The sequence below is a fragment of the Diceros bicornis genome, chromosome 14 (assembly GCF_020826845.1).
Source record: "Diceros bicornis minor isolate mBicDic1 chromosome 14, mDicBic1.mat.cur, whole genome shotgun sequence".
In the NCBI taxonomy this organism is placed as follows: Eukaryota; Metazoa; Chordata; class Mammalia; order Perissodactyla; family Rhinocerotidae; genus Diceros; species Diceros bicornis.
The window spans coordinates 43197235-43216460 of NC_080753.1; the positions used below are offsets into that span (position 1 = coordinate 43197235).

The following is a 19226-nucleotide window of genomic DNA, read 5'->3' on the forward strand; positions in this document are numbered from 1 at the left end:
TATATTGCTATTTCATTTTCTTGCCCAATTTCCTTGGCTAGAACCTCCAGGGAGGAGTGGCAAGAGCAGATATGCTCGTCCTTTTCCTGCTCTTAGGGGGAAACATCCAGTCTTGCTCTATGAAGTATGATACGTGTTCTTTAGCGGCTTGAGCGAGTTCCCTTCTGAGTTTTCTGAGTGTTTTTATCATAAAAGGGCATTGGACTTTGTTAAAGGCCTTTTTCATTAACTGAGAAGATCATGTAGTTTTTTTCCCCCTTGCTCTGTTAATGTGGTTTATTGCATTAATTGATTTTCAAATATTGAACCGGCCTTGCATCTTTTGAATATTAAACCAGCCTGACATAAACCCCACTTGGTCATGGTGTATAATTCTTTTTTATATTGCTAAATCATATTCGCTAACGTTTTGTTAAAGGTTTTTATATCTATGTTCATAAGGAATATTGGTTTACAGTTTTCTCTTTTTGTGATGTCTGTGTCTCGTTTTGGTATCAGGGTAATACTGCCGTCATAGAATGAGCTGGGAAGTGTTCCTCCTCTTCTATTTATCGGAAGAATTTGTGAAGTATTGGTGTTGATGCTTCTTTAAACATTTGGTCAAATACACCAGTGAAGCCATCTGGGCCTGGGCTAATCTTTATGGGAAATTTTTTGATTACTAATTTAATCTCTTTATTTGTTATGGGTCTGCTCGGATATTCTATTTCTTCTTGCGTCAGTTTTGTTAATTTGTGTCTTCCTAGAAATTTCTCCATTTCATCTGGGTTATCTAATTTGTTGATGTACAATTGTTTATAGCATTTCCTTACAATCTTATTATTTCTGTAAGATCAGTAGCAATGTCCCCTTTTTCTTTCCTGATTTTAGTAATTTCAGTCTCTCTCTTTTTTGTTGGTCAGTCTAGCTAAAAGTTTGTAAATTTTGTTAATCTTTTCAAAGAACCAACTTTTATTTTCATTGATTTTCCTCTTGTTTTTCTAGTCTCAATTACATTTATTTCTGCTCTAATTTTTAAATGAGTTCGTTCTCTCTACTTGCTTCGGGTTTAGTTTGCTCTTCTTTTTCTAGTTTCTTAAGGTGGAAGGTTAGGTTTTTTATTTGAGATCTTTCTTCTTTTTTAATAAAGCCACGTACAGGTATAAATTTCCTTTTATGCCCTTTTAGCTGCATTCCACATCTTTAAGCATGTTATGTTTTTTTGTCTCAAAGTATTTTCTAATTTCTCTTGTGATTTCTTTCTTAAGTCATTTGTATTTAGAAGTATGTTGTTTAATTTCTACATATTCGTGAATTTCCCAACTTTCTTCTCTTATTGATATCTAATTTCATTTCATTGTGGTTGGAGAACATACTTTGTATGACTTTGATCCTTTTAAATTTATTGAAACTTGTTTTATGGCCTAACATATGGTCTATACCGGAGAATATTCCACATGCACTTAGAAGAATGTGTATTCTGTTGTTGGGTTGAGTGTTCTGTATGTGTCTGTTAGGTCTACTTGATTTATGGTGTTGTTCAAGTCTTCTGTTTCCTTGTTGATCTTGTATCTAGTTGTTCTATCTTCCAGTCTTCCTTTTAGGCATACTTTTACAAATAATTGGAATTATTCTGTATAAATTATTTTTGTATCCTCTTTTTTTATCTGTTAATATTATAATAGATATTAGTCATAGTATGTCAGAATCTACATATACATAATTTTAAAGTATGTTTACATTAAATATTGACTTATATAATTTATTTAGCCATTTCTCTGTTGTTAGAATTTAGGCTGCTCAGTTTTATTTTTTGCCATCAAAAATAAAACTATGGTCTTCGTGCATAATAGCCTCTCTTTTTTTGGAGTTCTTTCCGTAAGATTGTTGAATTACTAGCAAAAGGGTATGACTAATTAAAGCTTTTACCCATATCTAACGCTTCAGACACCTCAGTGTAAAGTTGGGCTTCATATGGACTAATAGCCTAAATGAGAGAGATAAGACTATAAAAGTAACAGAAGAAATGTAGGAGAATATCTTTGTGACCTAGGGATGAGGTGGTACTTCTTGATTCTTCAAATGGCACTTCAAAAGTATAGCTCAGAGGGGAAGAAATGAAAAAATTAAAAATTGATGAATATGATTCTATTGATACTAAAAATTTCTATTAAATGAAGGACACCATGGACAAAGTTAAAAGACATATGATAATTTGGGAGATTATTTTGTGATATTTACAACCAACAAGAGAATATTATCTAGCATATAGGAGGAAGTAATACAAATTGACAAGGAAAAGACAGGAAATCCAATATAAAAATGAGGAAGGACATGAGCTAGCATTTTACAGAATAAGAATCCTAAAAGGCTAATAAGCATGTGAAGAATTGCTCAAACTCGCTAATTATCAGAGAACTGCAAAATAAAGCAATAGGGTATCACTTTACTTATTTTTCACTGGTAAATGTTAGAAACTAAGATGATGCCAAATGTTGTCAGAGATGCAGGGATATAGAAATCCTTATGCATGTAGGGGGAGTGTGGCTGGTGCAGCCATTCTGGAAAGTAATCTGACAACGCTCAAGGAGGAGAGTTGTGAATTCACTATGATCCGTCACTCCCACTTCTGTTTATATCCCAAAGAAATCCCATTGTGACAGAATCTGGGAGTCGACCATTGGGAGAGTACATAGGTAAAATGTGGTAGACGTGCGCCATGAAATACTAAACTGCAGTTAGAAGAAGTGGACTAGATACATATGGCAACATGTACATATGGCAACATGGCTGAATCTTAAAAACATAGTGTTTAGTGAAAAAGAGTAAAAAAAAGACTAGAGACCCACTACCATTTATATAAATTAAAAATTCACACACACAATATAATACACATTTTTCACGAACATTCAAATGGTAGCCTGTAGGGGAGGAAAGGGAAATGAGAGTGGGAAACAGAGATAAAGGGAATGAATGAATGAATGAGGAGCTTTGTGTGGACCAAATATAATGTATCATGAACTGAAAATTATGACTAACACGATCCTCGTCACTTCAGATCCTAAATGAATGAATGAGTCCATAATCCATTCATCCGTTCTTCTTTTTTTTTTTTTAAATTTTTTGTTTATTGCAGTAACATTGGTTTATGACATTGTAAAAATTTCAGGTGTACATCATTGTACTTCTATTTCTGCATAGATTACATCATGTTCACCACCCAAATACTAATTACAACCCATCACCACACACATGTACCAAATTATCCCTTTCACCCTCCTCCCTCCCCCCTTCCCCTCTGGTAACCACCAATCCAATCTCTGTCCCTATGTGTTTGTTTACTGTTGTTATTACCTACTACTTAATGAAGGAAATCATACGGTATTTGACCTTCTCCCTCTGACTTATTTCACTTTGCATTATACCCTCAATGTCCATCCATGTTGTCACAAATGGCTGGATTTCCTCGTTTCTTATGGCTGAGTAGTATTCCATTGTGTATATATACCACAGCTTCTTTATCCATTCGTCCCTTGATGGGCACTTAGGTTGCTTCCAAGTCTTGGCTATTGTGAATAACGCCGCAATGAACACAGGGGTGCATGTACCTTTACAAATTGGTGTTTTCAAGCTCTTTGGATAAATACCCAACAGTGGAATAGCTGGATCATATGGTAGTTCTATGCTTGATTTTTTGAGGAATCTCCATGCTGTTTTCCATAGTGGCTGCACCAGTTTGCACTCCCACCAGCAGTGTATGAGAGTTCCCTTCTCTCCACATCCTCTCCAACACATGTTGTTTCCTGTCTTGTTAATTATAGCCATTCTGACGGGCGTGAGGTGATATTTCATTGTAGTTTTGATTTGCATTTCCCTGATAGTTAGTGATTTTGAACATCTTTTCATGTGTCTGTTGGCCATCTGCATATCTTCTTTGGAGAAATGTCTGTTCAGGTCTTTTGCCGATTTTTTAATTGGGTTGGGAGTTTTTTTGTTGTTGAGATGCATGAGTTCTTTATATATTTTGGAGATTAAGCCCTTATCAGATGTATGGTTTGCAAATATCTTCTCCCAATTGTTAGGTTGTCTTTTCGTTTTGTTGATGGTTTCCTTTGATGTGCAGAAGCTTTTTAGTTTGAGGTAGTCCCATTTGTTTATTTTATCTATTGTTTCTCTTGCCCGGTCAGACGTGGTGTTTGAAAAGATGTTGCTAAGACCAATGTCGAAGAGTGTACTGCCTATGTTTTCTTCTAGAAGTTTCACAGTTTCAGATCTTACATTCAAGTCTTTAATCCATTTGGAGTTAATTTTTGTGCATGGTGTAAGGTAAGGGTCTACTTTCATTTTTTTGCATATGGCTATCCAGTTTTCCCAACACCATTTGTTGAAGAGACTTTCTTTCCTCCGTTGTATGTTCTTGGCTCCTTTGTCAAAGATTAGCTGTCCATAGATGTGTGGGTTTATTTCTGGGCTTTTGATTTTATTCCATTCATCTGTGTGTCTGTTTTTGTGCCAGTACCATGCTGTTTTGGTTACTATAGCTTTGTAGTATATTTTGAAATCGGGGAGTGTGATACTTCCAGCTTTGTTCTTTTTTCTCAGGATTCCTTTAGCTATTCGTAGTCTTTGGTTGTTCCATATAAATTTTAGGATTCTTTGTTCTATTTCTGTGAAAAATGTTGTTGGAACTTTGATAAGGATTGCATTGAATCTATAGATGGCTTTAGGAAGTATGGACATCTTAACTATGTTAATTCTTCCAATCCAAGAGCACGGAGTATCTTTCCATTTCTTTGTGTCTTCTTCGATTTCTTTCAGGAATGTTTTATAGTTTTCGGTGTACAGATCTTTCATCTCTTCGGTTAAGTTTATTCCTAGGTATTTTATTCTTTTTGTTGCAATTGTAAATGGGATGGTATTCTTAATTTCTCTTTCTGCTACTTCGTTGTTAGTGTATAGAAATGCAACTGATTTTTGTATGTTGATTTTGTCTCCTGCAACTTTACCATATTCGTTTATTACTTCTAAAAGTTTTCTGGTGGATTCTTTAGGGTTTTCTATATATAAAATCATGTCATCTGCAAATAGTGACAGTTTCACTTCTTCCTTTCCAATTTGGATTCCTTTTATTTCTTTCTCTTGCCTGATTGCTCTGGCTAGGACTTCCAGTACTATGTTAAATAGGAGTGGTGACAGTGGGCATCCTTGTCTGGTTCCTGTTCTTAGAGGGATGGCTTTCAGTTTTTCACCATTGAGGATGATATTAGCTGTGGGTTTCTCATATATGGTCTTTATTATGTTGAGATACTTTCCTTCTATCCCCATTTTATTCAGAGTTTTTATCATAAATGGATGCTGTATCTTGTCAAATGCTTTCTCTGCATCTATTGAGATGATCATGTGATTTTTCTTCTTCATTTATATTAATGTGGTGTATTACGTTAATTGATTTGCGAATGTTAAACCATCCCTGCATCCCTAGAATAAATCCCACTTGATCATGGTGTATAATCTTTTTAACATATTGTTGTATGCGATTTGCTAGTATTTTGTTGAGGATTTTTGCATCGATGTTCATCAGTGATATTGGCCTGTAATTTTCTTTTTTTTTGTGTTGTCCTTGTCTGGTTTTGGTATCAGGGTAATGTCAGCTTCGTAGAATGAGTTAGGGAGCTTCCCCCCCTCCTCAATTTTTTGGAAGAGTTTGAGAAGGATAGGTATTACGTCTTCTTTGTATGTTTGGTAGACTTCACCAGGGAAGCCATCTGGTCCTGGACTTTTATTTTTGGGGAGGCTTGTGATTACTGTTTCGATCTCCTTACTGGTGATTGGTCTATTCAAATTCTCTACTTCTTCTTGATCCAGTTTTGGAAGGTTGCACGATTCTAGGAATTTATCCATTTCTTCCAGATTGTCGAATTGGTTGGCATATAGCTTTTCATAGTATTCTCTTATAATCCTTTGTATTTCTGAGGTGTCTGTTGTAACCTCTCCTCTTTCATTTCTGAGTTTACTTATTTGTGCCTTCTCTCTTTTTTTCTTGGTGAGTCTAGCTAAAGATTTGTCAATTTTCTTGACCTTTTCAAAGAACCAGCTCTTGGTTTTATTAATGTTTTCTATTGTTTTTTTGGTCTCTATTTCATTTATTTCTGCTCTGATTTTTATTATTTCCCTTCTTCTACTGATTTTGGGCTTTGTTTGTTCTTCTTTTTCCAGTTCCTTTAGGTGCATTGTTAGATTGTTTATTTGAGATTTTTCTTGTTTGTTGAGATAGGCCTGTATCGCTATAAACTTCCCTCTTAGTACCGCTTTTGCTGTATCCCATAAATTCTGGCATGTCGTATTTTCATTTTCATTTGTCTCCAGGTATTTTTTGATTTCTTCTTTGATTTCTTCATTAACCCAGTCATTGTTCAGTAGCATTTTGTTTAATCTCCACGTATTTGTGGCTTTTCTGATTTTCTTCCTATTGTTGATTTCTAATTTCATACCATTGTGGTCAGAAAAGATGCTTGGTATTATTTCAATCTTCTTAAATTTATGGAGACTTGTTTTGTGGCCTAATATGTGATCAATCCTGGAGAATGTTCCATGTGCATTTGAAAAGAACGTGTATTCTTCAGTTTTTGGATGGAATGCTCTGTATATATCTACTAGGTCCATCTGTTCTAGTGTGTCATTTAAGGCCAATGTTTCCTTATTGATCTTCTGTTTGGATGATCTATCCATTGGTGTAAGTGGAGTGTTCAAGTCCCCTACTATTATTGTGTTACTGTCTATTTCTGTTTTTATGTCTGTTAATAATTGCTTTATATATTTAGGTGCGCCTACATTGGGTGTGTAGATATTTACAAGTGTTATATCCTCTTGTTGGATTGTTCCCTTGATCATTATGTAATGCCCTTCTTTGTCTCTTTTTACAGTTTTTGTTTTAAAGTCTATTTTGTCTGATATGAGTACTGCTACGCCAGCTTTCTTTTCATTGCCATTTGCGTGGAGTATCTTTTTCCATCCCTTCACTTTCAGTTTGTGAGTGTCTTTAGGTCTGAAGTGTGTCTGTTGTATGCAGCATATATATGGCTCTTATTTTTTTATCCAGTCAGCCACCCTATGCCTTTTAATTGGAGCATTTAGTCCATTGACGTTTAAAGTAGCTATTGATAAGTATGTACTTACTGCCATTTTTTAACTTTTTTTTTTCTCAGTGTTTTAGTTGTCCTTCTCTGTTCCTTTCTTCTTCTATACAGAATTGATGGTCACTTTAGTTTGACCTCTGTCTGAAAGCTGTACTCTTAACTCCCCTCCTCCCTCCTTTTATGTTTTTGATATCATATCTAACCTCTTTTTTGTGTATTTGTATCCATTACGTTCTAATCATGCAAATAGATAATTTTTCCTATTTGTAGTCTTCTCTTTTCCCCTTAAATCAGTCCCTTTAACATTTCTTGTAGCACTGGTTTCTTGGTGACAAACTCCTTTAATTTTTGCTTGTCTGGGAAATTTTTGATCTCTCCTTCCATTTTGAATGATAACCTTGCTGGGTAGAGTATTCTTGGCTGTAAGTTTTTTCCTTTTAGCACTTTAAATATATCACGCCATTCTCTTCTAGCCTGTAAGGTTTCTGCTGAGAAGTCAGCTGATAGTCTTATGGGGTTTCCTTTGTATGTAACGTGACATTCTCTTGCGGCTTTTAGGATTCTCTCTTTATCTTTAATTCTGGACATTTTGATTATGATGTGTCTTGGTGTGGGCCTCTTTGGGTTTATCTTGTTTGGGGCTCTCTGTGCTTCCTGTACCTGGATGTCTGTTTCCTTCCTTAGGTTAGGGAAGTTTTCATCTATTATTTCTTGAAATAGATTCTCTGCCCCCTTGTCTCGCTCTTCTCCTTCCGGGACACCTATAACACGGATGTTAGTGCGCTTGATGTTGTCCCAGAGGTCCCTCAGACTGTCCTCACTCTTTTTAATTCTTTTCTCTTTTACCTGTTCACCTTGAGTAACTTCTTGTAGTCTTTTGTCCAGCTCACAGATCCGTTCTTCTGTATCCTCTACTCTGCTTTTGAGCCCCTCTAATGAATTTTTCATTTCCAGTATTGTATTCTTCATTTCTGATTGGTTCTTTTTTATATCTTCCATTTCTTTGTTGACATTCTCACTGAGTTTGTCTATTCTTCTCCCCAGATCAGTGAGCATCCTTAACACTCTTAGTTTGAACTCTCTGTCGGGTAGGTTGCTCATTTCTGTTTCACTTAGTTCCTTTTCTGGGGTCTTGTCCTGTTCCCTTACTTGGAATGTATTCCTTTGCCTCCTCACTTTGCCTCTTTCCCTGTGCATGTGTCTACGTATTAGGTAGGTCAGCTACGTCTCCTGCTCTTGGATAGGTGACCTTATGTAAGTGATGGCTTAGGAGGCTTCCAGTGTGCTTCCCTCAGTTCTCAATGTTCCAGGGGTGACCCCTATGTGGGCTACGTGTGTCCTTCTGTTGTGGCCTGTTTGCTCTCCCTGTAGGCACCCAGGGAGGCCAAGTTATGCTCCTGGCCAGCTGTTGTAATGCTCAGCTGTTTGTAGTTGTTGTGGGCCCTTCAGTCTCTTTATCAGGTGTGGGGAGCCCCAGCACAGTTGGCTGCAAGTTCTAATACCACATTTGTGTTGCAGTATTTCTTTTACGTGAGTAGGCCCCCAGCGTGGCAGGTTGTTAGGCTCAGGGCCTTACAATTGCTGTAAGCCTCTAGCCTGTTAGGTCTCTTGTCAGCTCTCTGAGGATTGCAGCTGGGTGCGGCTGGCCTCAGGCAGAGGAGCACCCAATCGTTTCAGGCTTTGGAAGGTGGGGCAAACCTCCTATGTGGCTATTTGAGAAGCACAAGTCTTCTGCAGCTGACAAACCCTGCTGCCCACAGGTCCGCACACACAGTCAACACAGTCCTGCCCTGTGTGAGCGCCCCGACCTCCCCAAGCGGACCCAGTCTCTCCACTGTGGGAGCCCCACACACTCCGCCACCGCCCCACACTCTCCACCCGCTCTTTGTGCACACCCTGCCCCGCTCAAGTCGGCTCAGTTGCCAGGCTGCAGAGAATCCAGTCACCAATCTATGCGGGACCACAAGTTGCCTGAGGGCTTGTTGTTGGGTGGGGCCAGTCTCTAGGGTGGGCTGCCTGCCCTGGCTGAGCTGGATTAAATCGGTGCTCTAGTGGGTGGGGCAGACCGTGGGCTAGCAGGCCTCAGGGAGAACTCCAGTGGCGTCTGTGTCAGCACGCCCACACCGGGCCACAACAATGGCCGCCGCCAATGTCCCAGTCCCTGGAGAGGTCTCACCCCTCAAGGAGATGCACTCAGGGCCTATTAGGTGAGTCTCTTTTCACCACAGCACTGTGCACCTTTCTTTCTGGTGATTTTAGGATGCTTTCTGAAACGGGTGAGTTTGCACGCGGGCCCTATAAGAGCCAGTTTTAGTTTCTTTGTGAACCCGGTTTTCTGGGGGTACTCCCCAATGTTTTAGAAACAGGCAAAGTCAGATATTATGCCGCTGGTCTCGATTGTGCTGGGTCCACAAAATGCCCACAGCGGGAGTGCTCCCCGGCTCAGGGCCCCGCGCCTCCAGGGAGGCTGCGTACCTGTGAGCTGCTCCCGCGGCCGTGAAGCTGGCGGCTTGTGAAGGTGGCGTTTTTTCTCTCCAGAAGGGAGTCTCTGCCTCTTCCACCTCAGTTAGGATTGTCCGTTGTTGCAGGAGTTCCTCTTATCCAGTTTTCAGTTCTGTCTCAGTGGTAATTCTTCCACGTGTAGTTGTAAATTGGCTGTGTCCACGGGAGGAGGTGAGTTCCGAGTCTGCTTACGCCGCCATCTTGACTCCGCCTCTCCATTCTTCCGTTCTTTAATACGTATTGCATTACCATCTATTCTTTGGAATGGACCATTTTTTGCTCTTACCTATTAGTATAAGAGCCTGACTTTTTTTTTCCTCATACCTTAACAGCTCAGGCTTACCAGTTCTCAGTCTTAGATTAGACTTTTCTCATTTGAGGCAAAAAATAGCATCTCATTGTTTTTGTTTTTTTGTGAGGAGGACTAGCCCTGAGCTAACATCCGATGCCAATCCTCCTCTTTTTTCCTTGAGGAAGACTGGCCCTGGGCTAACAATCATGCCCATCTTCCTCTACTTTATATGGGATGCTGCGACAGCATGGCTTAACAAGTGGTGCATTGGTGCGCACCTGGGATCCGAAACTGTGAACCCCGGGCCGCTGCAGCGGAGCACGTGCTCTTAACCGCTGCACCACCAGGCAGCCCCAGCGTCTCATTGTTTTAAATTGCATTTGTCTTTCAAATGTGATGCTAATATTTTCTAAATGCGTTTGCCAGTTTTCCAATTTGATGTTAGAATGCTTTCATTTTACATATGTATCTATTCAGATTTTCTACTGGAGTTGTTTCCATTGCTGTTAAACTTAGATATTCTATTCTATCTTCTATTCTATCAGATATTCTTAGATATTCTATTCTATTCTACTCTATCAAAGAAGATCCCTTTGATATTCTATTTTATCATACTCTTTAATGACTTGGTTGCTTTTCTTTGTGTCTTTAACCATCTGGAATATTTAGCTAACCAATTGCCACAGCATCATTTGTTAGATAGCCCTTCCTTTCCCACCAATTTATGGTCTTTCCTCTGGAATATATTAAACAGTTGTTTAATTAGAACCATCTTCTTGACTGTCCTTATGTCAATAACCAATAATTTATTTATTTATTTATTTTATTTTTTTTGTGAGGAAGATAAGCCGTGAGCTAACATCCATGCTAATCCTACTCTTTGTTTTTGCTGAGGAAGACCGGCTCTGAGCTAACATCTATTGCCAATCCTCCTCCTTTTTTCCCCCAAAGCCCCAGTAGATAGTTGTACGTCATAGCTGCACATCCTTCTAGTTGCTGTACGTGGGACGCGGCCTCAGCATGGCCGGAGAAGCGATGCGTCAGTGCACGCCCGGGATCCGAACCTGGGCCGCCAGCAGTGGAGCGCATGCACTTAACCGCTAAGCCACAGGGCTGGCCCTATTATAGTTTTCTAATATGTTTTTGTTCTAATTCTTTCTCATTATTATTCCTTATCAAAAGGTTTTAAGGAATTCCATTTGTTTATTCTTCTGGATAGATACTGTTATAACCCAAATGACCTTTTTCAGCATGTGAGGTCAAAATAAGTATACTACATTCTCACTACTTTATAGATGCAGGGACTTGGCAGATGTTACGTTCTTCTTCTGCATATGTGCAATTTATCTTTGTGCAAGGGGCATAAAGACCTTTATAGTACTTGCTTTGGAACAATAGTCAAGAGATATAGATTCTTACTTTCTTCTACTTTTCTTGACAGAGAAAAATTCTGACGAAGGAAAATCCTTGAGTGGGTACCAGTGCAGGAGTTTTCTGAGTCTCAGAATACCATTATGTTTTCTAACTAGTATTTGCTAGTCTATAGATTCGTTTGTCTAATACCGAGCTTTCTTTTTAACTCTATTCATTCCTTGAAGGTAAAATAATTATCTAAATAATACCATTATTTATTAAATGCCCTCTCTGTACCAGGCATAGTGCTAGACACTTGAGGATCTATCATCTCATTGAATCCCACAACAACTCTATGAAGCGTGTGTATCATGATCTTATTTTGCAAATCAGGAAACTGAAGCTCAGGATAATGCTAATAAGCAGCAGAGTCAGGATTCCAACCCAGATCTTTCCAAAATCAGCATTCTTTCTATCTCATGACACTGTTTTCTAGCAATCGTATAACCTGGAAATAATAATAATGTGGCTCTTTATTATACCACTGCATTTTCAAGAACATAGTTAAATAATAATGGTGATATCAAGCATTCTTTGTGTGTTCCTGATTTTATTAAGAAAGCCATTTGTGTCTCACTATTAAATAACTATTACTAAGAAAAATATTGTTCTTATTAAATTCTTAAGCAATATTTAAAATGTATAAAAAACAATAGAGTGAAAACCCATGTACCAGCACTCACCTTAAGACATAAAACACTAACAAGGGAAGATCTTTTGTCACTTTCCTTGATCACATCCTATATCTCCCCAGGGGTAATCCCCCACAGATAATCATGCTTCTGAATTTGGGGTTTCAAGATAGCTATTCTTAGTTATTTCATTAGTTAGATTCACAAAAGGAAAGCAGATGGCATCCTAAATAAGGATAATTTGAAGAGGATGTATTCACAAAAGGACTTTTTATAAGATGTGGATGTAGGAGCATCACAGGGGCAGGTGGAGTAACCTGGAGTTAATAGCAACCAAATTATCCATCTTTTGGCCCAAAGGGATGAGGAGGGAAGCAGTTTCCAGAATCTGGAAGAGAGTCGTAAAGAACAGGCCTCCATGAGATGAGCTGTGACTTCTGTCAGTGCCCAGAACACAGTCTAGGTTAAAGCGACCTTAGGAGGAAAGAGGCAGAGGAATATACAACCCAACCTCACTGAATTGTCTCATCATCTCACCCTGGGGCTTCGCACTGACCAAACTCACCTAGAAGGCAGAAGATGTGAGAACCCTTTGATGTGGTCCATATGAGTCAACCTCTGAAGCAGAGAGCAGGTGAACAAGAGTGGAGAGAGGTAGAAAAGAGTGGGTCTGTAGGGTCCAGTGGAAGCTATCTGCTGCAATCATGTTTCTAGTTTTTAAAGCGCTCTTTTAAAAATTAAGAAATAAATGTTATTTTTAGCTTATATTGAGATAATCCTATATTTAAATTTCCCAACTTAATGTACCAGGTCTGGGCAGGAGCAGGGCCTAGGCTGAGAGAGGAGGATGTGCAGCCTTTCTGGAGCTTATATCTTGTAGGGGAGACAGACCATAAGCAAACGACATATAATATGTCCAGTGATGATAAGGACAAGGAAGAAAAATATTGAGGGCTGGAGGGCTGGAGAGGGATAGGACTGTTGTGGGCTAGAGAGTGCTCTTTGAGACAGAGTGGTCAGAAAGCCCTCTGTGATAAGGTGACATCTGAGTCCCCAGTGAAGCCAGTGAGCTGGTAGTGCTAATACCAGGGAGAGCTTTCCAGGGACACTGTCTAAATGAGTCATCAATTTGCCAGGGGCAGAGAGGGAGAATCTAAGTACACAGTCATGAGTGTGAGGCCAGGGAAGTGATAGAGAAAAACAGACTTTGGGGGAGGTAATTCTTTAAGTTTTCAACTTTTTCTTTAGTATAATCCCTCACAATGACCCTGAAAATTGAAGTTTGACAGAATATGTAAATCTTTGTTCACAACTACTGGGGAAAATTCTAAAACGCACCATTTTTCATTTTATGGGTAATTTTTACCTCAGTGTCTTCCATAGCAGTTGTGTCAAAGTGAGCATAATTAATATTCATTTGAAAAGTGCAGGCACATGTGTGTAGTGATGGATTGTAATTAGTATTTGGGTGGTGAACATGATGTAATCTATGCATAAATAGAATATAATGATGTACACCTGAAAGTTATACAATGTTATAAACCAATGTTACCACCATAAAAAAAAAAAAGAATGAAAAAAAAACTTGCAGGCAAAACATTTTTTATATACTTTGAAGAAAGTAGGAAAATGCTTTTCTTTGAGGGCAGGGTGGTGAAACCATTTCCACAGAGACTGCTTTGGTCTAGGACCTCATTTGCTTTCATTTAGCAATTAATAAAATTGCTGGCATTTATTAGGATTAACTGTCCTTGGAGGTAGCTAGGGTTAAAGATAAAAATACAGAAGAATGGAGAAATCAAGTAACTTGCCCGAGGTCACCCAGCTATTAAGTATTAAGTGGGAGAGTGAGAGTTCCAAACAAGGCCATCTGTCTCCTGAGCCCATGCCCATGACAGGTTTGCTGATGGCCTCCCAAAACTATGGTGAGAACTCTCAAATATGGTCCTGCCTCCCGCCAATTGGTCCTCCCCATGTGTCTCACAGTGGTCTTTCTAAAATTAAGTTCTGATTTTAATACTCCCTTGCTATAGCAGTTAGGTATTGCTTTTGGCTGTTGTAACAGAAAACCCAAATAAGAGTGGCCTGATCATATAGGAGGTTGTTTTTCTTACAGCACAAGAAGTTGGAAAGCAGGCAGTCCTGGGCACTATGACTGTTCCACAGCTTATCAAGGAGCCAAGTTCCTTCTATCTTCCTGCTCTGTCATCCTTAGTATCTGGCTGTTTTCCTCAGGGTCTCAAGATGGCTCCTACTCCTCCAGGCATGGCAACCAAGTTCCAAATTAAAGAGGGGAAAGATAAAGGGCAAACAGTGCAGGTCCCTTGAGTTTGTTCCTCTTTGTCAGAAAAATAAAAGTGTTCCTAGAAGTCTCACTAGTAGACTTCTGCTTACATGTCACTGGCCAGAACTATATATACTGTATGTCTATGGCCACTCGTAACTGCAAGGGGATCTGGGAAATCGTGATCTTTAGATAGGCATATCACCACTCCTAAAAAAAAATTAGGATGCTAATAATAAGGAGGAAGGAGAGAATAGGTTTTGTGCAGGCTACCAGCAGTGTCTGCCACAATTGCTTAAAACTTTTCATTGACACCTCATTGCCGCAAGATAAAATCCAAACTCCCTGTTAACATGGTATCTAGGGTCCTTTGTGACCTACTCCGGCCTGTCTTGCCTGGCTCAAACACCATTTTCCTTGGTCATAAATTACAGTTCACCTTGTGAATATCAAGCTGTCCCATGCCCCATGTCTTTGTACATGCTGTTCTCTCATCTCTTCTGCTTCACATCAGCATATTCTTTTGTCTGCCCCAAATACCTCATCTTTCAAGTCTAGCTGGAGGATTACTTCCTATTTGAAATTTGCTTTGACTCTTACAACTAGGCACTCCTTCCTATATACTCCCTTAGCACCTGAACTCATCTCCATCAATCATTCACTTAATTGTATTAATGAAGTTGTTTGTGTGTGTCTGTGTCCCTGACATGACTGAGATCTCATGAGTTCCTTACGTGTAATATGGATAAAGAAATGAATTGGCTTTGTTTAAGACCTTGTCTCAGCAGATATTGCTTGACACAAATGAGTATTGACTTTTGTTTTGATTTTCCTTTGATTTTTGTTTCATGCATTTGTATTTCAGTGATGCTTTTTAAAAGTCATTTTTGGGGCAAGCCCCGTGGCTTAGCGGTTAAGTGCGCGTGCTCCGCTACTGGCAGCCTGGGTTCGGAACCCCGGGCGCACACCGACACACCGCTTGTCGGGCCATGCTGAGGCTGCGGCCCACATACAGCAACTAGAAGGATGTGCAACTATGACATACATCTACTGGGGCCTTGGGGAGAAAAAGGGAAAAAAAGGCAGAGGATTGGCAATAGATGTTAGCTCAGGGCTGGTCTTCCTCAGCAAAAAGAGAAAGGATTGGCATGGATGTTAGCTCAGGGCTGATCTTCCTCACAAAAAAAACAAAAAAAAAGAAAGCGCTTAAAAAAAAAAGTCATTTTTGTTGTTAATCCAGATTTGTTCCCCTTTGGTTCTAGTTGTTGAAGTGGATGAAGAAAATGGACTTTTACTTCTAGAACTGAATCCTCCTAATCCCTGGGATTCAGAGCCCAGGTCTCCTGAAGATTTAGCCTTTGGGGAAGTACAGGTAAAGAAACATTAAAATTAGAATATTCTTAAAAACAAAAGTAAAACTAAGATGTCCATTTATGTATATGTGTGTGCATATATATACTATATTATATATATAAAATAAAACTAAGATGCCCATTTTTATATATATTTCCCTCCTATATTACCTTGAATACTCTTTGAGGTGGCTAGTTGGGACATATAATAGTTATTCTGAAGTCTTGAGCAAATTTTTTAGGAACCCCCAGAACTTAGCAGAGATTGCAAGGAAATATATCCAGAAACAAAAACAAGAATAAAAACAAGGTGTCGGCCCCGTGGCTTAGCAGTTAAGTGCGCGCGCTCCGCTGCTGGCAGCCTGGGTTCAGATCCCAGGCGCGCACCGACGCACTGCTTGTTAGGCCGTGCTGTGGCGGCATCCCACATGAAATGCAGGAAGGTAGGCATGGATGTTAGCTCAGGGCCAGTCTTCCTCAGCAAAAAGAGGAAGGATTGGCATGGATGTTAGCTCAGGGCTGATCTTCCTCAGAAAAACAAAAACAAAAACAAATCTTTAGAGGAAGTTCCAAAGGAGAGTCATGCAAAACTATTGAGGGAAGTTTAGACAGTGCCCTTGATACCAGCTCTCTGTCAGATAAAATGGCCAGTTGTATATTTCTGAACATTGCCCTAAGATCTTTTACAAACCTTGTGCATTTTCCTAGCTTCAGAAGAGAGTTTCCTCCAGAGCAACACTTTGGTAGTTTGGGAGAGGTAAATGATCAAAAATTAATTTTTCTGGAATATTTGGGAAGCTTGTAAAAATGGGCAGTTACTTTTTGGGGAAATAACTGGGAACCTATTTAGAATAAATGCATAATAAAATGGAATTGGGTTCCTTGATCCCTCCTCACTCTCTTTGTTGGCTTTTCACGCTGGAGTTTCTGTTACCTTATCTCTGCTTCTTGGTGCACTCCTTTTTTCCTGCGGATAAGCCAGACCATGGAAAGGGAATGAGTGGTTGATTTGGAGTCCTCCAGTCTGTGCCCCTCTCTGAGTCCTTGTTTATTGCCATTCTCAGAGGACCCTGACATCCTGAGTGAGTCAGCAGGTAATTTAGTAGAGAAAGCCTTGCAAGCCTGTTTCGCCAGGCTATGCCAACCCACCCAAACTCACCAGGAATCATTCATTCATATACCTATTCACAGCCACTCTGGTGTTTAAATCCTCCAGTGTCTGCCATAATATTTGTAACTGCCCTTCCTTGTAAATTGTGCTTTGAAGGACTGGTGACAAAAGATATTCTGCAGTGTAAATTGTACATAAGTATGCAGGAGCGAATTTAAATGGAGTAAATCTAGGTAAATCAATTGGCTTAACGTCTAAAACTAGCCATGAGAATTTTTGTTCTAATAAAGTACTGACCTGTCCTGGGAATTGTGTTTTATCTAAAGACTGCTGCTGAGTCTCACTTGAGTCCCATTTGCCTGAACATGCTTGGGAGCAAAGTTCTCCAACACGCCTTGGTCAGCTAACCAGACCAAACCTTTCAGTTCATTGCTGCTGGCCAGGAATGATGCGATAATCTGAATCTCACTCTCTTCCCACAGATAACATACCTCACTCACGCCTGCATGGACCTCAAGCTGGGAGACAAGAGGATGGTGTTTGACCCTTGGTTAACTGGTCCTGCTTTTGCCCGAGGATGGTGGTTGCTACATGAGCCTCCATCTGACTGGCTGGAGAGGCTGTGCCAAGCGGACCTAATTTACATCAGTCACATGCACTCAGACCATCTGAGGTAACGAAGTCTGAGTGCTCAACACATAAGAAAATCTTGCAGTAAAGGCATAACCTGTTTTCGGGTTCTTTTGCGATCATTACTCACTTTGAGGTAGGGTCAGTTGGAAAGATAAAAAGAGGACTAATTTAGATCTTTAGAGGACTAATTTAGGCAAATGCTTACACTTGCATAGCATAATTTTAAAAGTGCTTCCACACTTGACACCAGTGGGAGTGAAGAAGGAGCTATTGGGGAAGGGGGGGACAGGGTTAATAATCCTTCTATCCTCTCACTTCCCACTCGCAGGCCACTTGGTAAAGTCTAGGTTTAAGGATCATCAAAGTTGACTTCCTTTTTCAGTTCAACATTTATAGCAGGAATCAGCACACATTTTGTATAAAAAGGCCAGAGAGTAAATGTTTTAGGCTTTATAAACCATATGCCTGGAGTTGTAACCACTCTGCTGTGTTGCAGCATAAAAGCGGCTATAGGCAGTCCTGAATGAGCCTGACTGCATTCCAGCAAAACCTTATCTGTGGACAATGACACATGAATACCACATAATTTTCATGTCCTTTTGATTTTCTCTTCAACCATTTTAAAAAGATAAAAACTATCCTTGGCTTACAGCAGCAGGTCACTGGGGTGTACCATCTCCTGATTTATAGCACCCCAACAATGCTGCAGTCCTGACTTTTTAACCCTGATTCAACCTCATCCAACACTTCGTTAAAACCAGAGCAATGTCATACTGATGGTGGGAACTGAAACTTCCCTAACCCAGGCAATCAAACAGGCAGGAGACAGAAGAACTTTCACTTACAAAACCACACACGTCTGTGAAGGAACTGTTAACAGAAGAGGGAGGGTCATATTCCCAATCCCCTGGCTTAGTTACAGGGTCATGTTTGTTCAACCTTTTTTAGAAGTTTGTATCACTACTGCTGTGTTGCCGATATAAATACACAGCAATGCCCACAATGTTCTAAATGAGGCAGTTTCAACTTTTTTTTTTCCATGTGATCTTACACGACAAAGTTCATATGTGGGACACACTTTGATAGAAATGTTCCGTGGTTAGGGAAAATATGTTGTTTGCTGGTTGACTGGCCTCTTGATTCTCTATGTCAAAGCATACGGCATCTAAGGGACAGGTTTGTTCTCATTTATTTTTTTGAAGGAAATGGTTTAAAAACTTAAGTAATTAACTGCTTTAGTAACAAATTACTTGCAACACACTTCTAAATTGACCACAACTCACTGGGGCATTGTGGTGCTACGATTAAAAATCTACTTGTCTACTGCATGATGCCTTTGTACCACACAAGCTTCTGGAACTAAAGTTGTACAGCTTCAGGGTTATGACAGCCCTGGGTTCATGCATTGCGTAATAACAGTGGTGTGTGGTGGTAATTTTGTGTAGCTTATATAGAGAGAACAATATCACATAAATGAGGTGATTGCTTTATAATGCCTGTTACAAGATGCAATTACCTAAAGCCCTAAAGATAAACATTCCATGGGAATACACTGAATTTTAGGGAGGGTAAGAACTTTTCATGTGATTTAGTCCGGTTTTTCTCAACCACTATCTTGGAAACTAATTTAGTTTTGATTGCAGGGGCTTGTGTGGGCAAAGTCGTTAGGCATTAAAACACCAGTTCTCAACCATAGTATCACAACGCATTGGTTGTGCTATGTATTGCCAATAGTTTATTACTGAAAAGTTACCGAAGCTTGTAATTTTCACTCCTTTGAGTCTATTTCCTTGATAGACTCTTACTTTTTGACTCTTGCTTAGACAACTAATAAACATCAGGGTCATTTGTCCCCATTCCTCTTGCCTGACCCTCATTTACTGAATAAAATC

At 39.5% G+C, this 19226-nt stretch overlaps 1 protein-coding gene across 3 annotated transcripts in view; it reads left to right on the forward strand.

Moving 5' to 3' along the window:
* The window catches only part of LOC131414081 (cytidine monophosphate-N-acetylneuraminic acid hydroxylase), a 106697-nt gene that overhangs the window by 36041 nt on the left and 51430 nt on the right, over positions 1-19226 (forward strand). For all 3 annotated transcript variants that reach the window (XR_009222102.1, XM_058555132.1, XM_058555131.1), the window contains exons 4-5: positions 15501-15610; positions 17184-17374. Coding sequence is in view for 2 of the 3 variants with exons in the window: in XM_058555132.1 (XP_058411115.1) it covers positions 15501-15610; positions 17184-17374 (301 nt within the window). In the remaining variant the exon portion in view is untranslated. The remainder of the gene's footprint in view (positions 1-15500; positions 15611-17183; positions 17375-19226) is intronic.